Raw genomic sequence first — 16,177 nt, forward strand, 5'->3', positions numbered from 1 at the left:
TGGAGAAAGATAAGCCAAAATCCAAGGTAGCTAGGTGAGTGATCAATACCAACACCAACTTTGCTACTAAACCGCCTTATCTTTGTCTTTGTTGAGTCCAGGTTCAATATATATAGGGTCATCAAACTTCATATGATGCAACCTAAAAGCCCATTTGCAACAAATTCACATACTACGAGTCCACGACCAAATAGTTAATGAAACCAAACAAAATCACTGTCATAGAGTTTATAACATCTTGAGAGTAGAGACAAAGATGGCGACAAATTAATCCTCTACTTAGATATGATGATATCATCTTTTTCGGATTTTATAACGTTGTATCACGAGACTTTGATATGCACTTCACGTGGTACGATGAGACGTGTATAGCCTCTTCGACCGCTTAACTAGTGACAAACACTTGGGCTTATGAGATTCATGAAAATTTAAAATATATATTTAAACACCACCGATTTCACGTGTCGATCTTGTAGTCTCTTTGGGAAACAATACGTACGTGAGATTAATGGTCGATCACACTTCTTCATGTGTTTATAAAGAATATAAACGAGACGAATTATCTAACTCCAATACAAAAAAGAACAAATTTATGTAATCAACGTGGATAAAATTTTACTCACTCACTTTCCCAATAAGATAGAGAACTGGAGTTTAGGTAAGCATTTTAACTGAACCGAATCGAACCGATCCAAACTAAACCCAAGATTCAAACTATTTGGGTATGTTTTTTCTCATCCCAAATGAATTGGTTCAGTTCGGTTTAAAACCGTACCAAACCAATAATCTAATGTGTTAATTAGATTAATGATATTATAAATAACTAAATATGTAATTGTTTATTTAAATTATTCTTTTCATGGTAAATTATTCAATTTAAATTTACAACTTGAATTTGTTGCTTAATTATTTTAACTATTATTAAGTTCAATGTTCAAAGTTGAAACGACAATAAACTAAAGAATTTTGTTTTGTTATATTAATTGAGTTTTTTAAACTAAACTAAAACGAATCGAACTAAAACCAAACCGAACCGAACATAAATTGACCCAAACACAAACTAAACTAGACTAACTTCGGTTGATGGTTAGAATTTTACAAAACCTAAATAAACCGAATCGAACTAAACCCAAACCGAATCCGGTCCGAAGTTGAACCGAAATGCCCATCCCTAACTGGAGTTTTGCGGGTTATCTTACAGATTTGCTTTAGTGCATTTATTAAAAAAGATTGAAATAATAAATTTGTCAAATATGAATACGTAATTACTCACAAATCAGTTAACTATTTACTTTATAACCGTTAATATCAATATTTAGTAGATTTAACGAATTGTCGATGTAATATTGAAGATTATTGTTGGTAGTGCTACTTAGTATTAACATGTGGAGGAGCTAGTTCCCTTTGAACTTTTTCAAATTCAATCTCTTTTCTAAATCTCACAGTACAAATTACTCCATCTGGACTACTAAATTTTGTGAAAACATATGATTTATAACATGTTCCCTCATGTAGCAACAGAGAGTTTTTTTCTTCTCTTCAAAACATATACTTTTAATCCAAAAAAGATAAAATGAAAGTTTTTCGGTATTTGAAGTTTTGATGGTGTTTTGAGATCCTTCCGGATAATCTTTTCACTTTCAATCAGTTGAAGAATAGCTTCAACATCTCGTTTATGTTAAGAAAACTCTTCAATAATGATATGCTATTTTCTTAACCAGTTAGACCTAGTTTTGTGTATGTACTAAGACTAGGAGTATATCTGTGTAAAACCCATATATTTGCTTTTTTAGGTTTAGTTTATCAAAGACGTTCCCCTCCTAAATATTCTCTTAATTAATAAATTCACGATATAAAACCCATTTTTTTTTCTAGTTTTGGACTTTGCCTAACATCGAAGTACCAATTAGACCTAGTTTTGTCTATGTGTTAAGAGTATAATTTTTTTATCAAATGGACTCAAATTATTTAATTCCTGTTATAATACATCATATTGGACTTATAACCGGGCCCAATAAGCCCATCAGGGTTATTCATTATGTACTCTAAAATCCTAGATTTATATGCCTATATATATGTATCATTATTCATGGAATGGAATAAGATAACAATAAGTTTCACAACAATTTCATTTATATTGACTAATGATTTTTTTTATAAATCCAAAACAATAACTAGAGCCCATTTTTTTAAAGCTTTGGGCTTTTTCTAATATTGAAGCATTTACCGATCAGTTAGATCTAATCTGTGTATGTGCTAGAAGTCCATTTGTACAAAAATCTACACACTTGTTTTATAAAAATTTTTTATCAAATGGGTTCAGATTATTTAATTCTTGTTGTGAAACTTATTGTTATCTTATTCCATTCCATGAATAATGATACATATATATAGGCATATAAACCTAGGGTTTTAGAGTACATAATGAATAACCCTGATGGGCTTATTGGACCCGGTTATAAGTCCAATATGATGTATTATAACACTCCCCCTTGGACGGAGTAACCGGACCTGATGGTCAATCGGGATCTCGATAATACGCTGGGGAATGTTGCCTCATTAAAACCTTACCAGGAAAACCCAGTGGGAAAAACCATGGTGAAGGAAAAAGAGTACAACACGCATTACTCCCCCTGATTAGAGCATCACCGTAGATCTCTAAGTCTACGCATTCCTATTTGTTGGATGAGCTTCCGGAGTGTTGAAGCGGGCAATGATTTGGTGAAAAGGTCGGCGGAGTTATCGCATGATCGGACCTGTTGAACGCTGATCGTACCATCCTTCTGCCAATCCGAGGTTGAGAAGAATTTCGGTAGGATGTGCTTCGTCCGATCTCCTTTGATATAACCTTCCTTGAGTTGAGCAATGCAAGCCGCGTTGTCTTCAAACATAACCGTGGGCTCCTTATCTTCTTTCATACCACAATCTGATCGGATGTGCTGAGTCATGGATCGTAGCCAAACACATTCTCTGCTGGCTTCGTGAATGGCCAAAAGTTCTGCATGGTTTGATGAAGTGGTAGTGATCGTCTGCTTTATCGATCTCCAAGAGATAGCTGTTCCTCCATGAGTGAACACATAACCAGTTTGAGACTTGGCATTGTGCGGATCTGATTGATAACCTGCATCAGCAAAACCAACTAGTCCATCCTTGTTGTGGTTAGTGTAAAACAGTCCTAAGTCTTTAGTACCTTGAAGGTATCTTAGGAGGTGTTTGATACCATTCCAGTGCCTCTGAGTTGGACATGAGCTGAAGCGAGCTAGGAGGTTCACGGCAAAACAAATGTCTGGTCTAGTGTGACTAGCCAAGTACATTAACGCTCCTACAGCACTGAGGTATGGCTTTTCTCGACCGAGAATTTCTTCATCGTCCTTCTTGGGACCAAATGGATCACTGTCCAATCCTAGGCTCCGGACAACCATTGGGCTGTTCAATGGGTGGGCCTGGTCCATATTGAATCGCTTGAGTACTTTTTCAATGTAAGCCGCTTGATGCACAAGGATTCCTCCTTTAACGTACTCAAGTTGTAAACCCAAACAGAATTTAGTTTTACCTAGGTCTTTCATTTCGAATTCTGCTTTCAAGCAGTCGACTGTTTGGGAGATTTCACCAGATGTTCCGAGGATGTTTAGGTCATCCACGTAAACTGCTATGATTACAAATCCTTTGTTTGAGTATTTCTTGATGAAAATGCATGGACTGATGGGATCGTTTTTGTAGCCTTCTCTGATGAGATATTCGCTTAACCGGTTATACCACATACGTCCACTTTGTTTCAGTCCATACAAGGATTTGTTCAGCCTGATGCAGTATTGATCTCGAGATGCATGCTTATCTTTAAGCTCTATGCCATCTGGTAATCTCATGTATATTTCATTGTCGAGGGGCCCATAGAGATATGCGGTGACAACATCCATTAACCGCAAATCTAGATTTTCTCTTATGGCCAGACTTATGAGGAATCGAAAAGTAGTTGCATCCACCACCGGAGAATAAGTCTCCTCATAATCGATTCCGGGTCTCTGTGAGAATCCTTGTGCTACAAGCCGTGCTTTATAACGAACGACTTCACCGAGTTCGTTTCTTTTACGCACAAAGACCCATTTATGGCCCACTGGTTTGACATTGAATGGTGTCCGGATGATCGGACCAAACACATTCCTGAGTTTGAGACTCTTTAACTCCACGTTTATGGCTTCTTTCCATTTTAGCCAGTCTGTTCTATGAGTGCACTCTGTGATAGACGTGGGTTCTAGATCCTCTTGCGTGTTCGCAATATCAAGTGCTACTTTGTATGCAAAGAGTGCATTTAAGTCGACTTCTTTTCTGTTCCATTGGGTTCCAGACATGTTGTAATTGATAGAGATCTCATCGTTATCGATCTCGTCAGAACCTAGAGATTCGGCGTCCCGAACCTCCTCTGGTGGTTCATTAGAGTGAGTCTCAGCGCGCGCTATGTCTGTTATATTGGGAATCCCGGTTTCAACTATTGCACCTTTCTTTGATTTCCGTGGATTCTTGTCTTTGGAACCTAGAGGTCTGCCACGTTTATTTCGTGATGCAGACTCTGTAGCAACTTGAACTTGTCCCGTTGGAACAGTGATTCGTACTGGTGCATTACAAGCTGGTATGTACGATTTGGTTACTTTGTTCGGGTCAGCAAAGGAATCTGGCAATTGATTAGCTAGCTTTTGATAGTGTATAATCTTTTGGATCTCCGAATCACATTCTAGAGTCCGAGGATCTTGCCAATTTAAGGATGTTTGATTCCATGATAGCTCTTTGACCAGCTTGTGTTTCTCTCCACCCAATGTTGGATATAGCGATTCATCAAATTGGCAATCCGCATATCTGGCCTTAAATAGGTCTCCAGTGGTCGGCTCAAGATATTTGATGATGGTGGGAGAATCAAAACCAACATATATTCCCATCCTCCTTTGAGGTCCCATTTTGGTTCTATGTGGTGGAGCAATGGGTACATAGACTGAGCACCCAAATGTTTTGAGATGGGAGATGTCTGGCTCATGACCCTGTAATAATTGGGATGGGGAATATCTATGCTCACTAGATGGTCGGATGCGTATTAGTTCAGCAGCATGTAATACTGCATGTCCCCAAGCTGAGACCGGGAGTTTCGACCTCATGAGTAATGGTCGAGCAATCCATTGGATTCGTTTAATGAATGATTCAGCAAGTCCATTCTGAGTATGGACATGTGCCACAGGATGTTCAACGGTCACCCCCATGGCCATACAGTAATCATTAAACGCTTGGGAAGTGAATTCACCAGCATTATCAAGACGTATAGTCTTTAGTGGGAAGTCTGGAAAGTGGGCTCGTAATCTGATGATTTGAGCCAACAACCTAGCAAAAGCTTGGTTCCGAGAAGACAACAGGCATACATACGACCAACGGGTCGAAGCATCTATTAGTACCATGAAGTACCGGAATGTCCCAGAAGGTGGGTGAATGGGACCACAGATATCTCCTTGGATTCTTTCCAGAAAATGCAATGTCTCTTTGGACACTTTTACTGGTGAAGGCCGAGTGATCAACATCCCTTGGGAGCAAGCTGTGCACATGAGGTGCTGAGGGAAGACTCGGTTTTCTCGAAGGGTGTGTCCTTGAGAACTTTGGATTAATTTCCGCATCATGGTTGTACCGGGATGACCAAGCCGGTCGTGCCAAATAGTGTAGTCTTGGAACCGGGCTTTGAGAGCATTATTAGCCTCAATCATACTGACCTTGGCATAGTAAAGGCCAGTAGATAAAGCGGGTATAGTCTCGAGGACTTGTTATGGCCAAGTGTGATCTTAGTGATCAGTAGGGATTCTTTATTCCCTTCACCCTGGGTTTCTATGTGGAAACCATTAAGTCTGATATCTTTAAAACTTAAAAGGTTTCTTTTTGAGTTGGGTGAGTATAATGCATCTGGAATGTCCAGATGTGTGCCGTTTGATAACAACACATGTTCAGATGATAGAATCAATCGAGGAGATCTGAGATCTCGTAGTCCATGGGATCGGTCGGCTCGATGGTGGTGTCGTTAGCATCAACTTGCTGGGCCATGTTAGCTTCAGCAGGTGCTTTCCCATGTTTCTGATAAAAATCGCAATGAAACTTGGGAATACGACAGTTCTTTGTCCAGTGATTGAACATTCCGCAACTGGTGCAGGCAGACTGATTGGTTGGGTGGGCAGGGCGGTTTGGTTTAGAGATACCACGGCCCTTACCGGAACCATAACCGAGGTTATGTCGGTTGCCATGTCCGTTTCCGCGTCCACGCTTTCCACGTCCATTCCCACGTCCATTCCCATGTCCATGGCCACGATCTGAGGATCTGTCTCGCTGGACATTGTAGGATTCTTTGCGGGAATCTGGTACTGGAGCCGATCCCGGGGGCCTCTGGGCACTGTTCCTCATTAACAGGTCATTGTTTTTCTCGGCCAAGAGCAAACAGGATAACAAATCTTCGTACAATGTATGTTTCATTGCACGATATTGTTGCTGAAGCACAATATTTTGGGTATGGAAGGTGGATAATGTTTTCTCGAGGAGATCATTATCAGACACCTCTTCACCACATAGTTTCATGATTGAAACTATCCGAAAGAGTTCGGAGTTGTAGTCATCCACAGATTTGTAATCTTGGAACCGGAGTTCCTTCCAGTCAAACTTGGCTTGTGGCAAGAGCACCGTTTTCTGGTGATCATACCGTTTTTTTCAGGGCCACCCAAAGTTCGAGTGGGTTCTCAAGAGTGAGATATTGTTGTTTGAGGCTCGCGGCCAAATGATGGCGGATATGAAATATCGCCTGGGACCGGTCTTTATCAGAGGCTTTGTTATCCGCTTGGATACACGCACCCAGTCCCTTTGAGTTGAGGAAAATCCTGGTGTCCAGGGCCCATTCGAGATAGTTTTCACCGGAGACCTTGAGGGCCTCGAACTCGACTTTCTGAATGTTTGACATCTTTCACCTTATGGGATTGTATGGACTAGAACCGGGAGCTAAAGACCTCGGTAACTCACGCTGCTGCAACGAACCGCAAACAGTACCACGATGAACAGTAACGCGATGAACAGTGTCGCGATGAACAGTGTCGCGATGAATCAGTGCCGCGATGAACAGTGCCGCGATGAACAGTGTCGGCGATGAACAGTGTCGGCGATGAACAGTGTCGGCGATGAACAGTGTCGGCGATGAACAGTACCGCGATTTTTAGGATTAGGGTTGTTAAGAGCAAACTCGTGCTGATAACGTGTTGTGAAACTTATTGTTATCTTATTCCATTCCATGAATAATGATACATATATATAGGCATATAAACCTAGGGTTTTAGAGTATATAATGAATAACCCTGATGGGTTTATTGGGTCCGGTTATAAGTCCAATATGATGTATTATAACAATTCTTTTATATTGATTAGATTTTTTTTTCAAAAATCCGTGATAATAATTAAAGCCCATTTGGGTCTTGCCTAACATTGATGCATGCTTGATCAATTATAAACCGATTAATCATTTAAATTCTTAACGTACTATATAATTAGGTTATATTTTTCTAAACCTAACACGTAAATAAATTATTTGATAGATAACACTTAAATAGTATAATCCTGGTTTGTCCAATGGTCCAGAATTATAGAGATATTTGCATTCTCTTGTGGAGCTTCATAGTCTTATTTAGTCAATACAATATTTTGAATATCATAATAAATATTGTGTTCACTTTGTGACAGATTTAATGGACTTGGTCAATATGTGATCAAGCTAAGAGAAATAGGCGAATTTTGCTCCCAAGTTGGTAAAGTTACTTAAAGGTGTTGAAAAATCTCTTGTACAAACTTTATGTTGGCGTAGTGAACACGCGATATTTATGTACTCGTGATGGACATTTAGTTTTTTCTTTTGCTTTCTTTAAAATGTATCTATGTACTATAGTGGCTGATTGCTGAATCAACTAATTTGTTAACAAATTGTAGAATTTATATGGATTTTTTTACTATAAAGGTGAGTTTCTCGTTAATATCAATGTTTAGCATTAGACGAATTGTCGATGGAGTAGTAGAGACTGTAGATAGTGATCTTATTAGTGGTGAGCTACTTCTTAACATGTGATGATCTACTTCCTTGAAACTTCTCCAAATTCAATCTCTTTTTAACATGACCCTAAATCTTACAATACTAATTACTCCATCTCGACTACTGCATTTTGTGCAAATATATGCTACATAACATGTTTCCCCATGGAGTAACAAAGAGTTGTTTTTTCTTCAAAATACATACTTTAATTTTAGTCCAAAAAAGGTAACATGAAAGATTTTTTCGTATTTGGATTTTTCTTGGTGTTTTGAGACCACTTTCGATAATCTTTTCTCTTTCAATCAGTTAAAGAATAGCTTCAACATCTTGTTTCTTTTCGAAGATTCTTCAATAACGATATGTGAATTTACTGACCAGCTAGACCTAGTTTTGTGTATGTGTTAGGAGTGCATTTGTATTTTTTTTTTTTTAAATTTATCTAATGGGCTCAAATTATTTAATTTATTTAGTACTATTGACTAATGATTCTTTTCATAAATCCATGACAATAACTAGAGCCCATTATTTTTCTAACTTTGGGCTTCGCCTAACATTGAGGCATTTACCGTTTAGTTAGATCTAGTTTTTTATATGTGCTAGGTGTCCAATTTGTATAAAGCTCATACCTTTTTTTCTAATTTATCAAATGAGCTAGATCAAATTATTTAAACTTTGTTTATTGACTAAAGATTTTTTTTCATAACTGTACGACAATAACTAAAACCCATTCTTTTTCTAGCTTTGGGCATTGCCTAACAATGATGCAGTCCTGATCAATTGTGAACCGATTAGTCATTTAAATTCTTTTATGTGCTATACAACTAGGTTAAATTTTATAACCCTATTAACACGCAAATATATGATTTGAATGGATAACACTTACATAGTATACTGAATCCTGGTTAGTCCAATGGTCCAAAAATATGGAGTTATTTTCACTATCTTGTGGTACTTCATAGTAGAATTTAGTCAATACAATGTTTTGAACATCATAATAGAAATTATGTTTACTTTGTGATAGACTTGGTTAATAGAAATAGACTTGAGAAAGCATATTTAGACATCAACAACTTGAAAGTCTTGGGAGGAAGAGCTTTTGTGAATAAGTCAGTCAACTGAGTGTCTGTGGTGACATGAAAGAGTTTCAAGAAACCTGCTCTCAGGCGATCACGAACAATGTGACAATCAATTTCTATATGTTTCGTTCTTTCGTGAAAATACTGAATTTGAGGCAATGTGAATTGTTGCAGTACTGTCACAATAGAGATTAGCAGGACCTGAAACTTTGATGTGAAAATCTTTCAGTAACTGAGCAAGCCAGATAAGTTCACAACTTGTGTCTGCTAAGGCCCTGTATTCTGCTTCAGCACTGCTCCGAGAGGCAATTTGTTGTTTCCTGGATTTCCAAGAGATTAATGAATCTCCAAGAAAAACACAATAGCCTATTTTATTAGAATATGGGCTTCCAACTCAAAACCAATTGGCAATGAGTGGAGTGACCCATATATCTTATATACTAGTCAAGATCCCTTGTCCTTTCCAATGTGGGATAATATTATTCCTAATACGCCCCCTCGAGATGATGGCTCTAGCCATTGATCTCGGTATGCTCGGGCATGGATTGGCGGGCCAACTATTGGGCCAGGCCGATGGTGGATTGGATTAGACATGTATGGATCGGGCTCTGATACCATATTAGAATATGGGCTTCGAACTCAAACCAATTGGCAATGAGTGGAGTGGCCCATATATCTTATATACTAGTCAAGATCCCTTGTCCTTTCCAATGTGGGATAATATTATCCCTAATATATTGTTGAGCGTCTGGTACCTTGACAAGTGCCCCAATTAGAATCTGAAAAGGCCTGCAGCCGCAGCTCAGAATGAGCAAAGTAGAACAAGCCACGTCCTGGGTCACCTTTCAAGTACTTGACAATACGATGAGTAGCTTCAAAATGTAGAGTTCATGGTTGTGCCAAAAACTGACTCAATTTATGAACAGCACAAGTAATATCTGCTCTTGTGATTGTCAAATATAATAACTTTCCAATGAGGGCTCTATAGACTATAACATCATGTAAGAGATCCCCACTCTCTGTTGTCAGCTGAATGGTAGAATCCATTGGTGTAGCCACTGGTTTGTTGCCAAGTAACCCAACATGTTCCAACAAATCCAGAGTATATTTACGCTGAGACACAGAGATGCCAGTCTTGTTTCTCGCAATTTCAAGACCAAGAAAATACTTTACTAGACCAAGATCTTTCAGCTTAAAAGCTACATCCAAGAGTGATTTTAAATTTGAAACAGCATCATCACTGTTGCTAGCAGTTAAAATGTCATCAACATACAAAGCAATGAAAGTGTTGTTGACATGATTGACAAACAGTGTATGTTCGGATTCAGATTGAATGAACCCATCTTTCAGCAACACATCAGAGAACTTTTTATTTCACTATCTTGAGGCCTGCTTAAAACCATATAAAGATTTGTGTAATATCCACACAGCATTAGGGGGCAAATTCTCACCTGGAGGAGATGTGTAGCCTGGAGGTAAGTCCATATAGATTTCTTCCTCTAAGTCACCATGAAAAAGGCATTAGTGACATCTAACTGTGTTAAAGACCAACCATGTTTAGCAGCCAAATCCAAGAGTAACTTGACAGTGACAAGCTTAGCAACTGGGAAGTAAGTGTCAACATAGTCTACACCCTCTTGTTGTCATGTATCCCTTAGCCACTAAACGAGCCTTGTACCTGTCCACTGTCCCATCAGCATTATGTTTGGTTTTATAGACACAACGACATCCAATAGGCTGTTTACCCAGTGGCAAAGAAACTACTGAGAAAGTACCAGTATCAACACAAGTCTGTAGTTCCTCATTCATTGGACCATGCCACTTCTCAGATTTAACAACTTCCAGGAAATTCTTTGGTTCAGATTCTGAGGAGATATTCAGAATAAATTGTTGGTAGTGATCATTCAGCTTGGAGTAATCCAACACAGAGGACAGTGGATGTTGCAACAAACATATGTTGTTGCACCAGAATCAATAATCCATGCATTAAAAGTAAGGCAGGATTCCGGAAGAGTTGTGCAAAAGAGGTTACCTGCAGAGGTAGAAGCATAGTTGACACCAGCAGTTTCAGTGATGCTTGGCATTTGACATGTAGCTTTAGTATTGAGCTGAGAAGCTAACTGCTCAAGCTGTTCTAGGAGACAACTGAGCCAAAGCAGTGGATACCTGATGAAAGTGATCTTGTACTGCAGGAGAAGTAGTGAGAACAACACTGCCCACTACATTTTCTTTTGATCTTCTCTGATTCTACATTCTTGGATTATTGTTAACTTGTTGACCATATTGTTGCTATGGAAACTGAGCAGGAGGTCTAGACTGAAACTGTTTAGGAGCAAAATTAGACTGAGAAGCACCTTGTTGAGGAGTAAAACATTGCGGATTCCCATAAGACTAAGAAGAAATCTTGTATCCTGGAGGATATCCGTGTAACTTGTAGCATCTGGTAACAATATGACCTTGTAAACCACAGTATGTACAAACAGGATGTTGACGAGGCTTATATCCACCTGACACTGCTCCAATAACTTCATTATTACCTGAGTAATTATCAGTAGCTTGATTGAAAGAATAACATGATTCATAGGAAGGAGTCTGAATATTTGAGGAACTCATCTGAAAAACAACTGAACCGGATTGAGGAGTTTGCTTTATCTCCTGTTGATGCTCATTTTGAATCACCATATGCAATGCCTTTTCAAGATCAGGCAGCAGATCCATCATAACAATCGATTCCCTGATATTCTCATAAGAATCATTGAGACCAAAGAGAAACTTAATCACAAAGTTTCTTTCAAACAAATCCATCCATTTCTTATCCAAATCACAAGCACAACCACCACACTGACACATTGGAAAATCCTGTGCACTCTTTACTTCTTCCCATATTGTGACCAATTTTGTGTAAAACGTATTAACATCCAACGATCCTTGACGAAGACCAGCAAATTTCTGCTCAATCCTATACAATCTAGGAACATTATTCTCCTTATATCGTTGCAATAACTTTTGCCAAATACCATTTGCAGTTTTCACATAGAGAACACTGACCAATTGTTTTACAACGGAATTCATCAACCAAGATCTCACCACATCATTAACACGAGACCACGCTGCAGCGTCACGATGACCATCATCTGGCTGCGGAAGACTGCCAGCTTATTTCGTCCATTTAACGCCATGATCATCGATTGATGCCAGGAACGAAAATCGCCATCTCCGGTGAGACGATCGAAGACCAACAAGAGACCAGAATGATCATTGCCGGTGAGATAGTATGGGTTATCATACGGATCACGAGTAGCATTCACAACCGCCATAGATCCAGAGAGAAAACGGAGATCGCGAACAAAAGATAAAGAAAAAGAGCAAACGAAACTCAAAAAAGATGAAACAAAGATCAATCCGAGACAAACAGAGGTCGGATCAAAGAAAAAGAAGCTCAAAAGACGAAGATCGAAGCTCAGATCATGGAGATCGAAGAAAAAATGAATGAGAAATCTGTTGCGGAAGGAGAGAATGAAAAATCTGTTGCGGAAGGAGAGAAGCTCTGATACCATATTAGATTAGTAAAGTAAGAGAAAAAAGTGAAAAGGATAATTTCTCATTAATTCTATAAAATGTGTATACAATTAGTTTTTTTTTTTTTTTGTGCGCACCACAATTTGTATTTATACTCTATTTACAAGTGTATAATTATATATTCTAATACTTGTAACAAAGTAGCCCATTTATTAGCTAAATTTGGTTGTCTTCATTGTAATTTCTATTATGATAATATTTATCCTCCTTTTTGTATATGTGAACAATTGTATTAGGACTTTCCTAATTCCTGATTAATATATCTCACTTTCAATGAAAAAAAAAAAAAATAGTTTGTGATTTTTAATGAAATATTCCTTTTCCTACTTTTTTAATTTCTCATTATAATGTTTTCAGTATATTTTCCATAATTTTCTTTTAGTACTCATCATTTCTTCAGTTAGATCATATTTATCCTATTTTATATAAAAACTTTTTAAAGGATACTTACATATATTAAATATTGACATAAATTTTCAATGTCAAATGTGTCATTTTTGGCTTTGTTTGCTTCCCTCCCACTAAACACATTGCATCTTCACGACTGATTCTTCTTCTTTCCTTTCTCTCATCTGATTTTCTTTTCATATTTGATTCAATCGCTGTAATTATTTATTCATTTTCTTGGACTCGTAAATCTCGAGATTGATTTTTTTTTTTCTTCCTACCCACTTAAATCCCTCGTGTGTTTTTTTTGTTTCATGCTCCCACATGCGTCTCTGATCTGGATTTAGATCACAAGAATCTCTCTTTCAACTTCTCTCCTATGACAAAACAACAACACACAAGAAAAGAAGAACATTAAAGTGAATGCTGCAAAACAAAGCTTGAGAAGATTGAGTAAGACGTCATTCATTATCTTTCTTGCAGAGAAAGTTAGAAGTTGAAAAAACACAAAGGTGAGAACTTTCTTAGATCTTTCGATTTCTTGATTTAGACCCACTTTTCGAATTTTTTCATTCCCTTGATTTTAACTTCCCAAAATCCTAATTAGGGTTTAACTCTGTTTCTCCAGTGGTTTGACTTGTACTCAAATCGAAATTTATTTAGGTTGAGATTTTGATCCATTTACTTGATCTGAAGATTCTGATTTTGGATCTCAAATGGAGAACGTTGATGTTTCCAAGTACAGACACAGCTCTGTGCACAGAGCTGTCGCTTCTAAAGACTATGCTGGTCTCAAGGCAATTCTGTTTTCTCTTCCAAAGCCTAAAGATCCTTGTGAGATTCAAACAGAAGCAGCTTCATTAGCCGAGGAAGCAAAATCCGATGACATTTCGGCTGTGATTGATCGAAGAGACGTCCCAAGCCGCGACACGCCACTACATTTAGCTGTGAAGCTCTGTGATTCAACATCAGTAGAAATGCTGATGGTTGCTGGAGCTGATTGGACTTTGCAGAACGAGGACGGTTGGAACGCGTTGCAAGAAGCTGTTTGCAGTAGACAAGAGGCGATAGCGATGATTATAGTCCGGCATTATCAGCCTCTTGCTTGGGCTAAATGGTGTAGGAGACTACCTCGTTTGATAGCTACAATGAGTAAGATGAAAGATTTTTACTTGGAGATGAGTTTTCATTTTGAGAGCTCTGTTGTGCCTTTTGTATCTAAGGTTGCGCCGTCTGATACTTACAAGGTTTGGAAAGTGGGATCGAATTTGAGAGCGGATATGACTATGGCTGGTTTTGATGGTTTCAAGATTCAACGGTCTGATCAGAGTATTTTGTTTCTTGGTGATGGGTCAGAGGATGGTGAAGTTGCTCGTGGATCGCTTTATATGGTGAATCATAAGGATAAAGAAGTGGTGAATGCTTTGGATGGTGCTTGTGGAGTTCCATCAGAAGAAGAAGTTAGGAAAGAAGTGGCTGCAATGTGTAAGAGCAATATCTTTAGACCCGGGATTGATGTGACACAAGCGGTTCTATCTCCGCAGACTAATTGGAGGAGACAGGAGAAGAGTGAGATGGTTGGTCCTTGGAAAGCTAAAGTCTATGAGATGAACAATGTTGTTGTTAGTATTAAGTCTAGAAAGGTTCCTGGTTCATCGGCTGTAGAAGGAGGCGATGATGATCTCTGCGATGTTCTAACAGATGAAGAGCAAAAGCAACTAGAGGCTGCTCTTAAGCTGGATTTACCAGACTTCCCAAATGTCAATGGTGAGAATGGTTTCATTGATGATGATCATCATCAGCAAGATCATATAGAGGTCGTAGATTTTAGTCAAGCCAACAAGAAATCGGAAAAGAAAGGGTGGTTAGGAGGTTGGAGATCAAAGAAAGAGACTAAACAAGAGAAGCAAATTCAATACGCGCCTCCGAGAAGCTCTCTTTGTGTGAATGAGAAAGTAAGTAATCTATTGGGAGAGTCTAATCAGATAAAACCAGGAAGACACTCAGTAGATAATGAGCATTATAGGAAACCAAAAGCATTGGTATCTGATAAGACTCGCCACGAAAGCGAATACAAGAAAGGGTTACGTCCTGTTCTTTGGTTATCTCCAAACTTCCCATTACAAACAGAAGAGCTTCTTCCTTTACTTGACATACTTGCAAACAAAGTTAAGGCGATTCGTCGTCTCAGAGAACTTCTCACCACAAAACTTCCTTCTGGAACATTTCCGGTCAAGGTATGTCGCCGTTTAATGTTAAAATCTAATCTTGATGTTCTTGAAGATGAGTTTTTTATAGAGATTGTTTGTACATGTAGGTTGCTATTCCAGTGGTACCTACAATAAAAGTGCTTGTTACATTCACAAAGTTTGAAGAAATTGAGCCTTTGGATGAGTTTAAGACGCCTCTGTCGAGCCCGACTACTTCTGGCTATGAGAGTCCAGCTGCTGCAACAACTGAGTTCAGCAACTCATCGTCCTCGTGGTTTCGTCGGTCTAGATCAAACAAAGATGGTGCGAGTAGTAAGTCCAAAACATTACAAGACCCATTTGCTATCCCCACTGGTTATACGTGGGTCACTCTTGAATCAAAGAAAAGGAAACAAGAGAAACAGAAACCCAAAAAGGGTGGTAAAAAAGCAGAACAAGATAGCTAATCACTTCCAACTCTTGAGAACATAATACTAATCTACGCAGGTCTTCTTCATGAGATTGGTCGTGATTCGTGAAAAGACATTGAAGAAAGGGTTGTGCTTTTTGTATTGAAGTGATTTACTACAATTTTCAAAGAGAAAGGCATAGAAATTCTGATTCTTTGGCATCATTCTTTTGTAACATACATAGCTCAGACATTTGCAAATGATTCTGTTTTTCCTTTTTACTTTTAAGTGTGATGTAAAAACATTTGTTCTGCTTCTTTTGTATCTGTTTTCTTCTTCTTCTTCTTCTTGGAATATGCAACACCTGATGATTATGGTTTCTTTTATACCTCTCCTCTCTAGTAAGTAAATTTGGCAAAGTGTGTTGATGACCTGAGAAAAACAGCTTTTATA

The 16,177-nt window shown here is 38.3% G+C and overlaps 1 protein-coding gene across 2 annotated transcripts; it reads left to right on the forward strand.

Annotated features, from left to right (window-relative positions):
• Positions 1-13,369: 13,369 nt before the first annotated feature.
• Positions 13,370-16,096, forward strand: LOC9321677 (ankyrin repeat domain-containing protein 13C-A). 2 transcript variants are annotated; one of them, XM_021030340.1, is made up of 3 exons: positions 13,370-13,637; positions 13,789-15,362; positions 15,443-16,096. In XM_021030340.1, exons 2-3 carry the CDS (start codon positions 13,842-13,844, stop codon positions 15,779-15,781), a joined length of 1,860 nt encoding a protein of 619 aa, XP_020885999.1. In that variant the 5' UTR covers positions 13,370-13,637; positions 13,789-13,841; the 3' UTR covers positions 15,782-16,096. The 2 variants fall into 2 exon arrangements, with proteins under 2 accessions (XP_020885999.1, XP_020885998.1); XM_021030339.1 differs by having other exon boundaries at positions 13,370-15,362.
• Positions 16,097-16,177: the final 81 nt, after the last annotated feature.

The sequence above is a fragment of the Arabidopsis lyrata genome (assembly GCF_000004255.2).
Source record: "Arabidopsis lyrata subsp. lyrata unplaced genomic scaffold ARALYscaffold_3, whole genome shotgun sequence".
In the NCBI taxonomy this organism is placed as follows: domain Eukaryota; kingdom Viridiplantae; phylum Streptophyta; class Magnoliopsida; order Brassicales; family Brassicaceae; genus Arabidopsis; species Arabidopsis lyrata.

Excerpts from the sequence above, each read along its gene's own strand:
- LOC9321677 (XM_021030339.1), top strand. The coding sequence starts at position 13,842 with ATGGAGAACGTTGATGTTTCCAAGTACAGACACAGCTCTGTGCACAGA. Across the intron at positions 15,363-15,442 it reads CTGGAACATTTCCGGTCAAG|GTTGCTATTCCAGTGGTACC; the intron begins GTATGTCGCCGT and ends TTGTACATGTAG.